The sequence below is a fragment of the Eubalaena glacialis genome, chromosome 1 (genome assembly GCF_028564815.1).
Source record: "Eubalaena glacialis isolate mEubGla1 chromosome 1, mEubGla1.1.hap2.+ XY, whole genome shotgun sequence".
NCBI lineage: Eukaryota > Metazoa > Chordata > Mammalia > Artiodactyla > Balaenidae > Eubalaena > Eubalaena glacialis.
Genome location: NC_083716.1, coordinates 55,695,970 through 55,712,932, shown reverse-complemented (window position 1 = coordinate 55,712,932; position 16,963 = coordinate 55,695,970). Strand labels below are relative to the sequence as shown.

General features: G+C 48.7%; 1 protein-coding gene across 2 annotated transcripts in view; it reads left to right on the top strand.

Moving 5' to 3' along the window:
* SH2D4B (SH2 domain containing 4B) overlaps nt 1-16,963 on the top strand; it is a 74,136-nt gene that overhangs the window by 38,852 nt on the left and 18,321 nt on the right. For both annotated transcript variants that reach the window (XM_061196849.1, XM_061196858.1), the window contains exons 5-6: nt 10,028-10,244; nt 14,290-14,414. In XM_061196849.1, coding sequence (XP_061052832.1) covers nt 10,028-10,244; nt 14,290-14,414 — 342 coding nt within the window. The remainder of the gene's footprint in view (nt 1-10,027; nt 10,245-14,289; nt 14,415-16,963) is intronic.

The window sequence follows — 16,963 nt, the reverse complement described above, 5'->3', positions numbered from 1 at the left end:
GTAATATTTTGCTACAAAATATTTGTACATTTGGAAAGGCCCCATGGAGGAAATGGCATTTGGTTTGGGAAAAGTGGGGAGGTAAATAAGGCGGGCAAGGGCATCGCAGCCGAGGGAACAGTACTGAGCAAAAGCGAGGTCATTATGTGCATAGAACAGGGCACATGCTTTGATGTGGTTGCAGCCTGGGGTTCATGGTGGGTAATGATGGAAATGAGGCTAGAAAGATAAGATGGGCAAGAGCTAACGAAGAATTCATTTGTTTAAATTTGGAATGGATGAAGAGATGGGTGAAAAAAGAAGGCAGGACAAAATTTATACTGAAAAAAATAGTGAACGATCACAGAGTGAAGTCACACGAGGCTACTGTGGTCTGGGGAAGGAGCACTGGGCTGGGAGCCCTGTCCTAGCTCTGCCGCTTCCTAGTGTGTGACCTCGAGCAAGTTCTCGCTCTACGCCGTTTCTCAGTTTCTTCATTTGTAAGATGAGGGTAACCACGGAGAGCTGAGGGTGAAATGAGAGGGAGGAAGCACAGGTGCTCTCTAAGCTGTGAAGGGCTGTCACTCACGAAGTGTCCCTCTTTTTTGTAGCTACACAATGAGACGGAAAGTTATGGGCTGGGCTGGCGTTTCATTGGTGATGGAGGATGGAAATCATTTGGCCCCAGTGCTGCCTGACTGCTAATTAATATACTGTGTGGCAACCGGAAATGGAAAAAGCTACCCTGAACAGAGAAAAGATGTGATCATTCAGGCCCATGATTTTGGTTCCTCATTTTATGCTTTCTTAAAGAATGATGAGCTAAACTCTGGAGGCTGTCATTCAAATCCAGCAAAGCCATTCTGCACTCAATTAACTTAATATGAAAGATATAGTGGGCCATTAATCTACTGGGAGCAGCAGTTTTCGATAAAACACCTAAATTAAATTCTCCAAGTTAGAAAAAAAGGGAATTGTTCCCTTTAATATCACTTGAATACAGAGTTAGTTATTCAGTTCAAACAGCAGAGCAGGCTCTGGCTTCTGAGAAGCTCTGAATATATCAGGCAGAAATTCACTTAATAATTTCTCAACTGTGAATTTGGAAGAGTGTGAGTTAGGTAACCTTTAGTCATCCGGAGATTTAGAGATGAGCCGGCCTGATTGGTTAACGGTATCATTTACATAAATTGGATCTGTGTGACTGTTCACTCCTCCCCTCCCTCTTTGAGCTGTGTGATCCCGGTTGTGGCCCCCCCCACCCATAACTAGCACTCTAGTGTCGCACGCCTTGTGGGGTTTCGGTCAGAGCTGAGAAAATATGTGCTCGGGCCCAGTAGGGAGTCCAGTTATGCTGGTTCTGTTCTCTTCGCTCATAAAAGGGCACGTGCTCTGGAGTCTGGGTTTAAAGTCAGTGATTCTAAAATGCTGTGCGCTTGACACAGGCAGAGCTTGAAGGGGCCTGTGGAGATGGGGTGTGGGTCTGCCGACGGGGTGGGCAGAGAAGAGTTTTGGGCTTGAAGGAAAGCTGAAGGTTAGCACGGAAGGATTTTTTTTCTCTCTGCTGATGGGGTGGGAAATTGTGTAGTTGCTCCTTGGACATAAGTTTGAACTGATCCCCAAACTCCAGGTGCCATATATTTTTGGCTTTACAGCTCAGAATGATGCCAGCGTGAGTCCCCACATGCCTGATTCATGTCCTGCTTAGGGTTCTCTCCCCTCTTGAATTACTCAGGAATCCCTGGGCGCTTTATTTTGTCCCCAAAGTGAAGTCTTTCTGAGCTTCACGCTGGCATGGGGAGCACTCTGGTCTTAAGGAACCCCTGAAGTTCCTCCTGGTGGCCACAAGGGGTCACTGTTGGCAGCAATCAGGATTGCAAGCAGAACAAGGATGGCTGGCAGGTGACCTCAGAAGCCTCGGGGTCCAGGTAGAGAGAGCCCCTTACTTTGACCTTGTTTAGCTGTTGGTGAGCCTCACTGGGTTTCCCCAAGGCTCATCAGAGCTCACTGTCTTGGCACCAAACCTGTTCTCTCCCCAGGTGACGGCTGCTCCAGCAGGTTGAGTCACCAGAGGCCTGCATGTATATCCTTCAGCATCCGGACCACCTGTTTCCCTTCTCCCAGGGGTCAGGAAACGTACTCTTCTCACAAAGTTTCATTTTCCCCATTTCCCTGACAAGAGCTCCTGACTCTACCCAGCCCCCATTCTTACACCACTTCCCCACCTTCACCCCTTTGTGCCTTAACGGGGCTGGACCCATCCTAAAGGTGGTATTCCAATCCCCTTCTCTCACAGTCAACATGATCATAACAACAACAATAGATAATATTTAATGAGCCTCCTCCATTTGCCCGGAACTGTCCAAGCCCCATCTCACTGATGTCTCAAAGTAACCCTATGAGGCCCTCATTTTACAGATGAGGAAATAAAGTGTAGGTATAGTAATTCAAGTTGTCCAAGGTTCCCATGAAGCGGAAAACGGAGCAGAATTTAAACACATCTACACACATTCACAATTTAAATCTTTATTGGTGCCTTTTCCTGTATATAGGATTATTCACTAATTTTCAGAGACATTATGCTATTTACCCAAGGGGTTACTACAAATTGATGTTGCTTTGAAGCATTTGTTTTCTTGGCAGGCTGTAACTGGCTCATCTGAATTCTATTCAGCACTGAGTCTTTTCTATCTGGGCAGAGGTAGGGAGAACCATGGGCAAGTGCTCTAGAGACGGGTCTCATGAAGAGCAACAGTTAATGATCTTCCAGAACCTTGTGGCCCCTGGACCTTCCCCCCTGAATCCCATAGGCACCTCTCCCTCCACACATCCAACACTCCATCCTCCTCTTCCCCCACCTGCTTCATCACCTGACTGTCAGAGGCAGAAACTTGGCTGTCATTCTGGTCTCTCTTTTTTGCTCACTACCAATCCCCAAACCACCAAGTTGTAAAGATTTGACCTCCTCAGTATTCTTTGAATTTACTCCCCTCCTTCCCATTGCCCTGACATTAACCCCCATTGCTCTTTGCCTAGGTTTCTGGTTTCCAAGCCTCTATTCTTGTTCCTGTCAGATTCATTTCCAACACCATAGCCAAGTCAGTCTTTGAAAAGTGCAAACGGGCATCCTGCTCTCCTGCTTAAAGCCTTGCAGTGGCGTCCATCACCCTTTGGTAAAGCACTAAAATTCTTTAGCCGGTATTTATTGGGCTCCTAAATGGCCTTTTCTGTTTCCGCATCTTCACCTCTTGTCCCCTCCCCACAGGAGCTTCCCCCCAGCCATTCTAAGAAGGATGCTCCAACTCCCTCTTGCCTCTGGGCCTCTGCCCCTGAGCTTCCTCTGCCTAGAATAGCCTCTCCTTGGCCTCTCTTTGTTGAATCCTGTGTGTCCACCAGGCATCAGCTTAGATGCCCTTCTCCAGAGGATTTCTCTGCCTGGATGAGGTGCCCCCTCTCCGGGGCCCCGCGGCACCCTGTGCACACCCCACACAGCTCCATTCACCATTTGCTGGCGTGTTTCCTCTCCCAGGCAGTAAGCTCTCCAAGGGCGTGGACCGTGTCTTGCTGGTTGCTCTATCCACATCTCCTAGCAGGAGCCAGGCAGCCAGCTGATATGGTGACCTTGTGAAAATTAGAAAAAGGCGCCGATTCTTTAAGACGCTACGCTGACATCTACCAGGAACTTGTTACAACATCTGTACATATCAATGATGGTCATGGGCGACTGCGCCCCCTGGAGTTGTGCAATGCACAGCTCGGGCCTGCACAGCATGGAGCTGGCACAGGGAGGCACTATACACATGTGCTGAATAAATGTGTTTTTAGTGCCCGAATGTGTTATTTAAAGTGTTAAGAACCCTGCCTCTTGCAATGACTGGCCTGGCCATATTTCTGGAGCTCTGTAACTGCTCGCAGAGATGCTGCCAAGAGGAAACCCAACTCCTGCTGTTTCTCTTCAGCATTGGAGAACTGAGCAGGAGGCTAGGGCACAGGCAAGGACGTGATTCCAGAGCAGCCTGGCAGTTTTGGCAGCCCTTGGACGAAGGGGGGGATGATCTCTATTTTCCATGGAGGGAACACTAAGACCCAGAGAGATGAAAACTTGTCCTGGGCTAGATAGAGAGTTGGGAGCAAAGCCAAGCGGAATGCTCAGTGGTCTCCCCACCCCCGAGCCTGGGACAGCTGAATCTCCCAGCTCTGGCATGGGTGTGGCTGGACTCCCCAGACTGTGGGGCTTGGTTTCTTTTGAGCAGGAGGGCTGCAGTCCAGGCAGTCCTGGAGGGTGGTGTCTTAGCTCTGGGAGGTGGTCCCACGCTGGGCAGATGTGGGTGCATCCTCGTGCTAGGAGAGCAGAGATGGAAGGGATCTTTCCCCCTGATCTGCAGGTGAGAGAACGGAGGTATGGCAGCAGGGACACAGCTGGGGACATTTCTAGCTAATGGTGACACCCTGCTGTGCTCTGGCCTCTTCATTCTCAGCTCGCTGCTCCCCAAGCCAGAATGTCCTTTTTTTTTTTTTTCATTTTAATTGTGGTAGGGGACTTCCCTGGTGGTCCAGTGGTTAAGATTCCGTGCTCCCAATGCAGGGGCGCAGGTTCGATCCCTGGTCAGGGAACTAAGATCCCGCATCCTGTATGGCACGGCCCTCCCCCCTCAAAAAGGTAAAAAAAACCCAAATAAATTGTGGTAAAATATACAACTTAAAATTGACCATTTTAACCATTTTTAGGTGTGTAGTTCAGTGGCATTGCTAGTGTTGTGCTACCATTACCACCACCCACCTCCAACACTGGTTATCTCCCCACACTGAAGCTCTGTCCCCATTAAACTATAACTCATTTCACCCTTCCTGTAGCCCCTGGCAGCTGCCACTTTCTACTCTGTGAATTTAACTACTCTAAGTGCAATAAGTGGAATATAAGTGAAATCGTACAATGTTTGTCCTTTTGTGGCTGGCTTATTCACTTAGCATAATGTCTTTAAGATTCATCCATGTTGTAGCGTGTGTCAGAATTTCCTCCCTTTTTGAAGGCTGGATACTGTTACTTGTAGGTGTATACTATATTTTCTTTATTTATCCATCGATGGACATTTGGGTTATTTCCACCTTTTGGCTGTTGTTAATCATGCTGTTATGAACATGGCTGTACAAATATTTGTTTGAATTCCTGCTTTCAATTCCTTTGGGTATATATCCAGAATTGGCATTGCTGGATCATACGGTAATTGTATGTTTAATTTTTTATGGAATTGCTGTACTATTTTCCACAGCAGCTGCATCATTTCACATTCCCACCAACGATGCCTAAGGGTTCCAATTTCTCCATGTCCTTGCCAATACTTGTTATTTTCACCTTTTTTTTTTTAATTTAAAAAATTAAAAAAATAATAGCTATCCAAATAGGTGTGAAGAGGAATCTTATTGTGGCTGGTCCATTTTTTCAGTCTCTAAATTCATCTTTTCTTCTGGTCCTCAGTGTTTTCACGCTGCTCAGCTGTCTTTACGTATTTCTGAGAGATGAGGTTCATTCTCCCTCTTAACAGATGGAGAAAGGAGACCCTGGAACCTACCTTAGAAGTGGGAATGGCCCTGGCCCCTCTTTGTTCTGCGTGCAATGCAGGCCTTGGGAACTTGGGCCGTGGGAGGAAGCGGGTGACTCGGTTGGGGCCCTCGTCTCTGCAGTGCGTCCTCCGGGGACAAGGACTGTCCGATACTTGCCGCTTCAGGGCACAAGATGCTTATGGTTGTTTTCAATGGGATAGAAGAAAAAACTTCGAATTCTGGCTGAGGGTTTCCATGGCAGAGTCATATGATACAGTTCGAATCTATCCCGGATTCAGAGAAGGAACAGAAGCAACCTTTTAAGATTTCAAAGCTTAATTTAGGGTAAGCTGGGAGTACCTGGCAGTCCAGTGGTTAGGACTGGGCACTTTCACTGCCGTGGCCCCGGGTTCAATCCCTGGTCGGGGAACTAAGATCCCGCACTGCTTGTAAACAGACCCAGATTCCATGTGACCGAGCATCAAGGGTGCCCGCTCCTGGACTGGCCAAGAATTGTTTATGGCTACATTTTGAACATGGCAATGCCAGGGCTAATGAAAATAAAAGTTTTAGCTAACACTTACCATGGTGCTTAAAATGTACCTGACACAGGTCTAAGTGGTTTATATTATTAGCTCTCTTAACAACTTCATAACAACTTTATGAGGTAGGGACTCTTATTACGTCCATTTTACTTTTGAGGAAACGGAGGCCCAGGGTGATTAAGTAACTCGTCCAGTGTCACACAGCTGGTAAATGAAGTTGAGATCTGAACCCAGGCAGCTAGGTTCCAGAATCAGGCTTTGGGAAATCTGAAGAAAGGATCAAGGTCAGAGGCCTGATTTAGTAAGACATTGCTTTAAAAAAAGTACTTCATAGTTTATAGAATTTTATGTTTCATTTAATCTTCATAATAACTCAGTGTGGCAGACATTCATGTCATTCTCATTTTGACAGAGGTGTAAAGTGAGGCCTAGAGGCATTCAGGGACTTTCTTAAGAAAGCTGGCATGGAGTGTTGATGAGGATGGGAGAAAAGGGAACCCTGTGCACTGTTGGTGGGAATGTCAAATGGTGCAGCCACTATGGCAAACAGTATGGAGGTTCCTCAAAAAATTAAAAATAAAGCTACCATATGACCCAGCAATCCCCCTTCTGGGTATATTTCCAATGGAAATGAAATCAGGCTATTAAAGAGATATCTGTACTCCCATGTTTATTGCAGCATTATGCACAATAGCCAAGCTATAGAAACAACATGAACATCTGTCAACGGATGATTGGACAAAGACCATGGGAATGAAGGAAATCCTGCCATTTGCAACAACAAACATGGACCTTCAGGGCATTATGCTAACTGAAAAAAGTGAGACAGAGAAAAATACTACACGATATCACTTATATGTGAAATCTAAAAAAGCCGAACTTGTAGAAACAGAGAGTAGAATGGTGGTTACCAGGGGCCGGGGGGCGGGGCGGGGGGGGGATGAAGGGGGAGGTGGGGAGGAGTTAGGGAGATGTTGGTCAAAGGGTACAAACTTGCAGTTAGAAGATGAATAAATTCTGGGGATCTAATGCACAGCCTAGGGATTACAATCAACAATAATATGTTATATGCTTCCAAGTTGCCGAGACTAGATCTTAAATGTTCTCACCACACAAAATTAACTATGGGACCTGGCGGAGGTGTTAGCTAATGCTATGGTGGTAATCATTTTGTAATATATTAAGTGTATCACATCAGCACATAGTACACCTTAAGCTTACATATGTCAATTATGTCTCAAAAAAAGAACACGAGAAAAGAAAAAGACCCAAGAGAGCCCTCTCGGAGCTGCCGTTAACCCTGACTCCACATCAGGCCCTTTTCCATAATCGAGGCTGGGCGGCAGGGCTGGCTTCCTGTTGGAGCCTTAGCTGCATCCTCACCTCCGAGTGCCCTCCAGACCGCTGCCTGGGCATCACAGCTGGTCTGAGTCGGTGGACACAGCTGCACAGAGAAGAGTTCGCAGAATGGTGGGGAGCTTGGTGGCGCCTGAACGCAGAGTGTGGGCAGGAGCTCAGAGGTCCGCTGGGCTGGGAAAGAAAGTGGGGCAGGCAGGATGCTCCTTAAGGGCCAAGGGGTTTGCCCTTTGTCCTGTGTGCATTGGGAGCCACTGAAGGCTTCTGAGGAAGACAATGGCAAAGCTAGAGCTGGGTTTTAGGAGGCTGGGTTTAGTCCCTCTGTGACCCACAGCTTGTGCACTCTCCTAGCCAAGTTCCAAAAATCTGTCTTCCTAGTTTGCATGTGACTTCCTTCTGTCACTGAGTGTGACCGTCTCTCAGGGGCTGTCAACAGTCAAAGGTCACTGGCCCTTATAGGGCACAAGCTTCTATGTTTAGTTTGTAGTCTAGTGACCGCAAAGCCTGTGCTGGGGAACCTGGCCTTGTTTGAGCCTCGTGGTAGCAGGCACTATGGTGTTCTTAGTACCTGGAGTGGAAATACAGGGTTTGTTTCCCCTGGGGTGGATTCCTCCCTCTTCTTTTACTGGAAAAACTCCTATTGACCTTTCCAGACCCAGTGGGATGCTCCATCTCCTGTGGTGGCTCCAGGCTTCCTCATAGAATGTGAGTGCCACTGCCCCTAAACTCTGACAGTACTTGATCAGTCCCTGTTCTCCTTGTGCTAGAGATATTTATTTGTCTTATTTTCCCAGCTAGGCTCTGAGTGCCTTGAGGGAAGCGTCTGGTCTTTGCTGTCTCTATATCCAGCTCAGGGCCTGGCAGAGTTAAGTACTTAATTGGGCACAGTCATCCAAGCATATTATCACCTGCTGACTGAATACATATGTATTCATATGCATATGAATGCATCAGTGAATAGACCAAAGAAAATTCCCCTCCTGCCCTGGAGCTCTCGGCTTATTAGATCCTCTGCATGTGACTTCCACATCCATAAATACCTTCTGAGGGACAGACTTCCTGCTGCCTTCCTCAGCTCTGGGGGATGTTATGTTTTGAGAGTGGACTTTGACAACTTGAGAAGGAGAAGCGCTTTCTTTCCGCATGAGGGCCATGTGCCTTGTATCCTCCAAATGCTAACAGAACACAGTTCCCTGACTGGTAGGTTGTAGGTGCTTGCTACACAGGTATTGGATGGAGATTGGAGTAGAATTAGACTATGGGTAAGATTTTACTCCCGGCGGGGAGGGTGACCTGCTTGCGCCAGGGCAATCCCCGGTCTTGAACAACGAGAAGAACACGGCCAGCTCCACGAGTTCTCTACAAAAGGATTGGATTTTAGAGGCAGACAGGGGCCTGACACGATGCAATCAGACTACAAAATAATTGGTTTTAATCCTAGACTGTACCTGCAACAGGTTTTGTTCCCTCTCTTGGCACTTTTCCCAGCCCCAGGACTCCCTTTTGAGTTTTAGAAGCAGCAACTTGCAGATGTCCACCCTGCCTTGAGGAACATGAAAAGACAGAGGCTAGAGAGAGGGGCCTCGTGGCATTCTGGAACCTGTGGCGTGACAGAGCTGTCAAAGGATCCTCTCCCTTCCCTCCAACGCACTCACCCACCAGCTGTCAAGGCCACAGGACACCAAAGAGAAAGGGCACTGTAACTGGGACTCCAGAGTTTCCAACAACTCATCCTGTGGTAGCAGACAGGGTGGCTCCGGGCCAGGCTTGGCCACTGACCCAGCTCGGCAAGTCGGCGTCCTTCCTTGGAAAGCAGTTTCCACATGCATAACATGAGAAGGTTGGATGGGATAGGTCTTAAATGCTCTTGTGGCTTTTTGTAGGAAAGAGCAGGGGCTCTGGTGTCAGATACACCTGATTTTAAAATGGAAGGAAGCTTGAGAAGTGGGGTAGAGTGGTGTAGAGAGCTGCATGGGTTTCAGAGCCAGACACACCTGGGTTCCGACCCTGGCTCTGCCCCTTATTAGCTATTTAACTTCGGACAAGTTGCTTAACCTCCCGGAGGCTGGGTTTCTGTGCAAACATAGTGATGTGCCCTCCTCCCTTGGTGGCTGGAGGAAGTGTCTATAATGCGATATTGCAGGGAGGGCCCGGAGCTCAGGGCTTGGCACAGAGAAAGCTGTAATCAGCATGGGTGGTGGCAGTGGTATTTGAGATGCTAACCCCTTCGACAGGTGTCCTTGAGGCGGGGCACAGGGTTTGAGAAGCTGCTCTGAGCAGGGCACATCAGGAAGAACTACACATGGAGATGTAAATTTCCATCCAAAAGTTGCTTGCTCATTCTGGAACAGGGCCACAGGAACAGCTGGACCACCCCAAACTGTCATGAGTGTCTTTATCCCCACAGGGACTGGCTAACCCAGGGCTGCTGGCTCAGGTCGGGCCTGCCATTGCCGGGTGCCAAGCCTCCACGCAGCGCACGTGGGTGCATCCGGATGAATCCTGGGACTCTGGGTGAGTCCCAGGGCTCCTGGCCATGTACTGGCTTGTTCAGTGCATGGCCTGGGCTGCGGGTCTGGGTGAACACACTCTCTATTCCTTTCCAGTGCGTCGGTCCAAGGCGGCTGACGAGGAGAGGAGGCGCCGAGCCCAGCGCGCCCGGGACGAGTACCGGCGCCACTCCCTCCGCGCCATCCAGAAGGGCACGGTCGCTGGCCTCAGCTCCAGGTTCCGAGAGCTCAGCCAGAGCCACGAGCAGGAGGCGAGACTCTGCCACCACCTCCTGGGCCCGGGGCCGCCTTCACCCCTGGCCGTGCCTGGCAGGTGGGTCGCGGACCTCGCATCCCGCGTCCGCATCCGCGGTGTGTCTGGGGGGAGGGCCTCGGCTGGGGCGTAGGGCACCAGGGATCCAGTCCGGCTCTGCCTCCGACTTGCTGTGAAATTTGGGGCTAGTCATCTCCCCTGTGTTGGCCTCAGTGCCCTAGTCTGTGTAATGGGGCAGGAGTGGGGGAGAGGAGTCGGGGTTGGAGATTTCTACCAACTCTGGAGCTCTGGGAGGCTTCACCTATTTGGGGTCTGGGATTCCTTTGAGAATCTAAAGAAAGCTGTGTACCCTCTTCTCTGCGAAATGCACATATGTAAATACCCCAAAATGTTTGCATATAATTTCCAGCTCTTAAAGATCCGTAGACCCCAGGTTAAGAACTTGTAATATAAGACCTCAAATGGGTTAAATGTGGCCCAGCAGCCTGGAACCAGAACTGGCTGCTGCTTTTTGTAACCACAGGCAATGCTGGTGCATCCCGGGTTCTGATAGCCGGTTGCAGATGAACGCAGTTGCGTGCAGGAGGGTCCTTACACACTGGGCTGATGAGTGGTTTGGCAAGGGCACTCAGGTGACTGACTGCCCATGACTGCTGGGACCGAGGATCAGGAGGTTGCCTGGAGCCTCTCCACCTACCGCCTGTGCCCACCTCAGGCCAGCCCTAAGGTTGGTTCCCCTCCTCATTATTGCTGATTTTCTGCTGCCCGAGTGGGGCTCAGAGGCTGGATGGTGAGTTCCTCCTGCTCCCTGAACCACAATAAACCTGCAGAAGAGTCCATTCAGCCCCAGATGATAGAGGGTTGTCTGGGTTTTGCTTTAATTGGGATTTAGGATTGTTCATAAAACCCCCTCTCCCTCTCCCTGCAGCCTAGGGAGAAATGACCACATCTATGTTTCTTCCTTCCTTCCCTCCCTTCCTTTCCTCCTTCCTTGTCATTTGTATGATTCACAAACCAAAAAGTTTAAAAAGATACATGGAGAAAAGGCTGACTCCCATCCTTGCCGTCCATCTACTCAGTTCCCTCTTCCCCATACAGGGAACCACTGTTCTTAGTTTATGTGTCCTCCCAGTTCCTTTTCGCAACTGCCAAGGTGAAAAGTTGTATCTCCCTCTATTTTTTTTTTTTTTTTTGCACAAAAGTTTGCCTATCATACACGTGGTTCTGCATCTTGATTTTTTTTTCCATTTAACTATAAATTTTGGAGGTCTTTACATATCGATTCTTACCTGATTATTTTTATTTAGTTTTCTTTTTACAGCTGCATAGTATTCCACTGCATGGCTGTGCTCTAATTTATTTTTCAAAACCTCTATTAATGGACATTGGTGTTGTCTGAAATCTTTGGTTATTACCAACAGTGCCCTTAATGAGTAACCTTATAGACATTAATTTTATACACATGCAAACTATTATCTACAAGAGAGATTCCCAAAAGTGGGACCACTGGGTTAAGGGCTACATGCACTTACAGTATTGATAGTTATCATCAACTTGCCCTCCACAGGGGTGGTACCAATGAATACTCTCATCCTTTAGCCTTGCCAACAGTATGTTGTCAGACTTTTGTTTTGTGTGAGAAATAATATCTCAGTGAAAGTTTAAATTTGCATTTCTATTTATGTGTGAGATGAAGTATTTTGTATATGTTTAAGGACCTTTGGTATTTCTCTATCTGTCTGTTCATTTCCCTTCCTGCCTCTTCATTGTGTTATTGGTCTTTTCGCCATCTGTTTCCAGGAACTCCTTAAATATTAGGGAAAATATTAGGGATGCTTTTCTTTGTGATAAACATTTTTTTCCCCTGAATTTGTCATTTGTCTTTTGACTTTTATGATGATGTTTTCTGTCATGCAGGAGTTCTTGATTTTTATGAGGTCAGATTTTCTTTTATGTTTCCTGGATTTGGAGACATAGTTAGAAAAGCCTTCTTCCTCTTGTGCTTTTTTTTTTTTTTTAAAGGAGACATATAATTTGTCCTTCAGGCCCAGAAGACAGAGCTGCATGAACTGTGTTGCAGTCTGGCTCCCGGCTCGCTGTGTGTGGCTGTCAGTAGAGGAGAAGTGACAGCCACAGTGTGCTGCCTTGGGTGAAGCAGGGGGACCAGGGACCATGCAGATGCAGCGGCAGACCCAGGCACCAGAAGCCATGCATCAGCCTCCTTCCTGTGGCTGCCCCATGGAACAGGTCCCCGTGGCCTCACTGCCCTCAGCACTGTGGTGCCGGCACCGGCGGCCGGCCCACGCTCGCCCGGTTATGCTGGGGGCAGACACATTGTTGATGGGAGAGAGTTCCAGGTGCAGGCATGAGGCTTCTGGCCAGGTGGCCTCTTGGAGCACTTGGTCCTAGCATTTATATTCTGGGGAATCAGATTCTCTGCTTAGAAACAGAGGGACAAGAGTGAACGAATTTTCCTTGCTGTTATTTATAACCTCCTCTTGCCTTCTAAGGAGAATGAGTCCTAGAAACCAGAGGATATTTTTTTCCCCCTGAGCACAGTTGTTTATTGGGGAATGCAAGTGTGAAGGAAGAGGCTGGGGCAGGGCTGCAGTGTGCTGCTTCGTAAAGAGGCAGAGCACCTGAGGTTCCTGAGAAGAGGGAAACCCTCAAGGGCGGATACAGAGGAGCAAAGCTGGCTGGAGGGGGGTTAAAAAAAGCCTGCAGAGGTGGCAGTGGGAAGCAAGGGGTTTGGAGCACTGGCTCCACTGATGATGGCTTTAAGCTGTTCAATGGAACCTCACCCTCTGTCTTTCTTATTGCATCTTTTCTAAAATCTGCAGCGTTCACTACTGTGTGTGTGTATGTGGATTCATGTTAGGGCAAGTAAAAATAGGAGCTCATTCTGGGGTTTGCCAGGAAGTGCTGGGCTCAGCATCAAAATGTCGGTTGGTGCAGGGGAAATGCAAAGACGTGACTTCGTGCTGACGTTTATTTCATAAGCGACGATGACAGTGGTGGTGAATTCTAAATGCCACTGCTATTAGGTGGACAGACAGCAATGACAGTGTGAGAATTTGCCAGGCTGCTGTCACTCAGGTGGAAGGGTGAAAAAGCTGTGGTTGTTCAAGCTGGGCCCAAAGTCTGCTGAAGCTCTATTTTCATCCCACGCAGCAGTGCCGTGTGATCTTGCTGCATATCACCTCAACACACAGTGGTGTGTGTTGTTATGGGGCATGTGCTGTCAAACCCTCACTGGGCTTCATGTTAGTGTGGCTCTAGTACAGCGGGGTCTCACGTGGCCCCGTCTCTGTATACGTTCAGGAGCCACAGTATAACAATTAAAATCTGGGCTTACTTATGAGAAAATGTCAAAAAGCATCTAATTTATTACTCAGACCTTCTTCAAGTGCCCCCGTTCATCTCCCTCCCAGGATCTTCAATTCCACATCCGCTCCTCCAACAAAAGTCGGCCCGTGCAGTGACTCTTTCCTCCCCTCTCCCTTTCCTCTGTCCTCTTCCCTCTTACTTCTTGGTGGTGAAGCTCAGCCGTTTCCAGAGCAGATTGAGGCTGTTCACTGTCCTGGTTCTGCCTCATAAAACATGGAAGGCTAGCTGGCCAAGCCAGGTGTCCCCTTAGACGGCAGGGGTGGGTGAGACAGGGAGGGGCAAAACCAGAGTTCTCTTCAGTGCGGGTTTGGGGAGGGCGGAGGACACGCACATATTAATAATTTTGCTCCTATTACATTACGATCCTTCTTCATAGATGCTGATGTCTATGCCCTGGCCATTCCAGAGGGCAAATATGCCTTTTCTCTCCCTCAGACATCCCCTCCTATCCTATTTCGCACTCGCACCTGCGTGGCTTTTTTTCAAGCTAAGTGACAACAGTTTTCTTTTGGGAAAAACAATAACAGCTGGTACATTATAATCTGCAAAGTGCCTTCAAGTACCTGGACTCATTTAATCCTCTCCACAGGCGTGAGTGTGGGCGTCGGGATTGTTCACTCTCACAGCGGTCTTCCCCACTCCCTCCCCCTCCTTCCTTCCCCTCTCTCGCCCTCCGCTCTCTCCCTGACTCTCCCACACTCGGTCTCTGTCTCCGCAGGACTTGGGAGCGGCCCCTGTGTCCTGTCTCCAGAGAAGTCATCGTGCGCTGGTTTAAGGAGGAGCAGCTGCCTCGCCGAGCTGGCTTTGAGAGGAGCACCAAAGCCATCGCCCCCTGGTTCCACGGTAGGGTGGCTTTCCGGATCCCCGGGGCAGATCATTTCCACGTCTCAGCCTCCCTCTGGGGTTGGTGCGGGGTCCTGAAGGGCCGCCACAATCAGAGGAGTCAAGGACTTTAGACTCTGCTAATTCCACTCCGGCCCCGCAAAGACTGGCCGGTCTCCCAAGGCTAAGGCTCAGCGCTCCTGGCTCACCTGCTGAGAGTGGAGTAGAGAGAGGTCCCATGTCTGTCCTGTCTTTGCTCACTGAGTGTGTTGAGCTCAAGGCACAAGCTTTGATTTCCCCAGGGCGTGTGCTGAAACACTGAGTGACCTTTGTGGAGATGGTCAGAGACCAAGCGCAACATCTGTGAGCGGGAGTCCAGGGGGCTGCAGGCCCCAGGGCTCTGGACGTGCACTGCCCTCTCTGCTGGGAAGGGATGAACATGACTCTTGCCCACTGCCCTCACCTCACAGCCTCCTTGGCCGTCCAGGGCTCCTCAGAGGCATCTTCTGTCTCTGTATTGGGCCTGGTAGGTGTGTGAGGCCCCTCAGGGCCTGATGAGTGAGGTTAACCTGGGAGCAATGAGAAAACCCAGCCACACCGAGAGGTGAGGCTAGCCTTTCCGGTTAGCCGTGGGCTCAAAGGGGCCAGGGCCCTGTGTCTTAGGCATCTCTGTATTCAACCCTCACCTCTGCTTCTTACCTGCTCAGGGATCAGGTAGAGAAACGCATCCAAGACAAATGTACCCTCTTTCTCTGTTGCCACTGATGTTGAGTTGTCACCTCAATAGCATCGCCATTGTGTCAGTCAGATTATGCTTAGTTATGCTACAGTGAGAAATGACCCCAAAGTCTCAGTGATGTCTGCCAGCCAAGACTCATTTCTTACCCATGTAACATGCCCAGTGGGAGTTGGTTGTGAACTTTAATCTGGGCCTCAGACAGAAGGAGTTGCCTCTACTGGAAACGCCAGTGATCTCATGACAGAGGGAAAAAGAGGGGCATGGCCAGTGACACATGGGCTCCCGGAGCTTCTGCCTGCAACTGACGTATGCCATTTTTGCTCACATTTCTCTGACCAGAGCCAGCCTGGCATCTGTGGTATGGACAGTTTGGAATGATAATAGAATCTGTTAGGACCACCATCTACTTTCAGACCCCTTCCTTCTCCTGAGCCTCCACAAATCTAACAGAAGGATGGGGTGGCTCTTTATGGCTCAGAAAGTCGACAGTCAACGTTCATGTGTGGCCTAGCTGTGTGTCCCGGGGATTCCCTGCCTCTAACCTCTGTCCCTGTTATGTGTCCCTGTAGCCCCTGTGAGAGGTTCCATTTGCATCACTGCTTTCCTTTTCATTCGTATATTATCATAATCATGGAAGCACAAAACTAGCATCTTGGCACCTGCGTAGTGCACCTTAATAGTTCTGTCACGGTTGGGGTTTGTCAGAACCACTGGCTGCTCTGCTGTACTTGTGGCAGCCAACGGAGAAGGCACGGCAGAGGTGCTTACATTTATCTTTAGCTTTATTTTCTATCCTGATGAAAAAGACATGTAATTTTTATATTGTCACAGAACAAACAGAGCCATGATTTAAGTCTTGAAATTTACGTAACTGATTTCGTGTTCTTCTGACAGTTCCACCATAAAGCATGCAGGAACGTTGCTAATCCGCAGACCAGAGCCATGTGTCAAAGTTTTCATTGATCTGTGACAAGATGAAAGGAAAAGGCTCACATATGGAGGGTGGCCAACTATCTTTGCTTGAAAAGGACTGTGTTGTACTCGAAGATGATATCCTCTCCTCAGTTTTAGTGTTAAAATGTCCTATCTCTTATGAATTGATGGTGATAGTAAGCAGTAGTTTTTTTTTATATATTGCCTTTGCTCAGAAAAGCAAAAAGGGAGCAGCCCTATGTTGGTTTCCACACTTTTTACTTATACCTAAAATCCCAAAGTCTGGAACTCCTGGTATGGTCCAACTTCTCTTCCACTTAGCAATTCCCTACAGCATCCTTGGTGGGACTCCCCCATGTTAATCTGTACAAGAGAAGAAACCTCCTGCCCCACAGTCTAATTGTCAGGGAGTCTGCTGCAAGTTGACTGGGGCTCTGCTCCCAGCTGGTCTTGGCTGGGCACCTTCACTGGGACGGCTCTGCTCCGTGTAGCTCTCAGGCTCCTCCTGGGACTGGCAGGCTAGCCCAGGCGTGCTCTTCTCAGGAACCAGAGAGCACATGGCAGCACGCTAGGCTCCAGAAGTCTAGCCTCCGAACCAGCACCCTGTCACTTTCACCTCGTGCCATTGGCCACAATATGTCACAGAGTTGAGGCGCAGGGAAAAATACTCTGCTCTTTTCGTGTGAGGAACTGCAAAGCCATGTGTCAGAGGGTATGAAGACAGGGAGGGGAGGAGAATTTGAGCCAATAATGCAATCGATCGCAATCCCAATATAAATCTTTTCTTTTCTGGGGAAAGCATTCCTAGTTAATTTAGATGGATTTTAGATGCAGGTTAAAAAGGACTACTGTGACGTCTATTTTCTTCCCTTCTATCAAACATATTTGGATGTGTCAA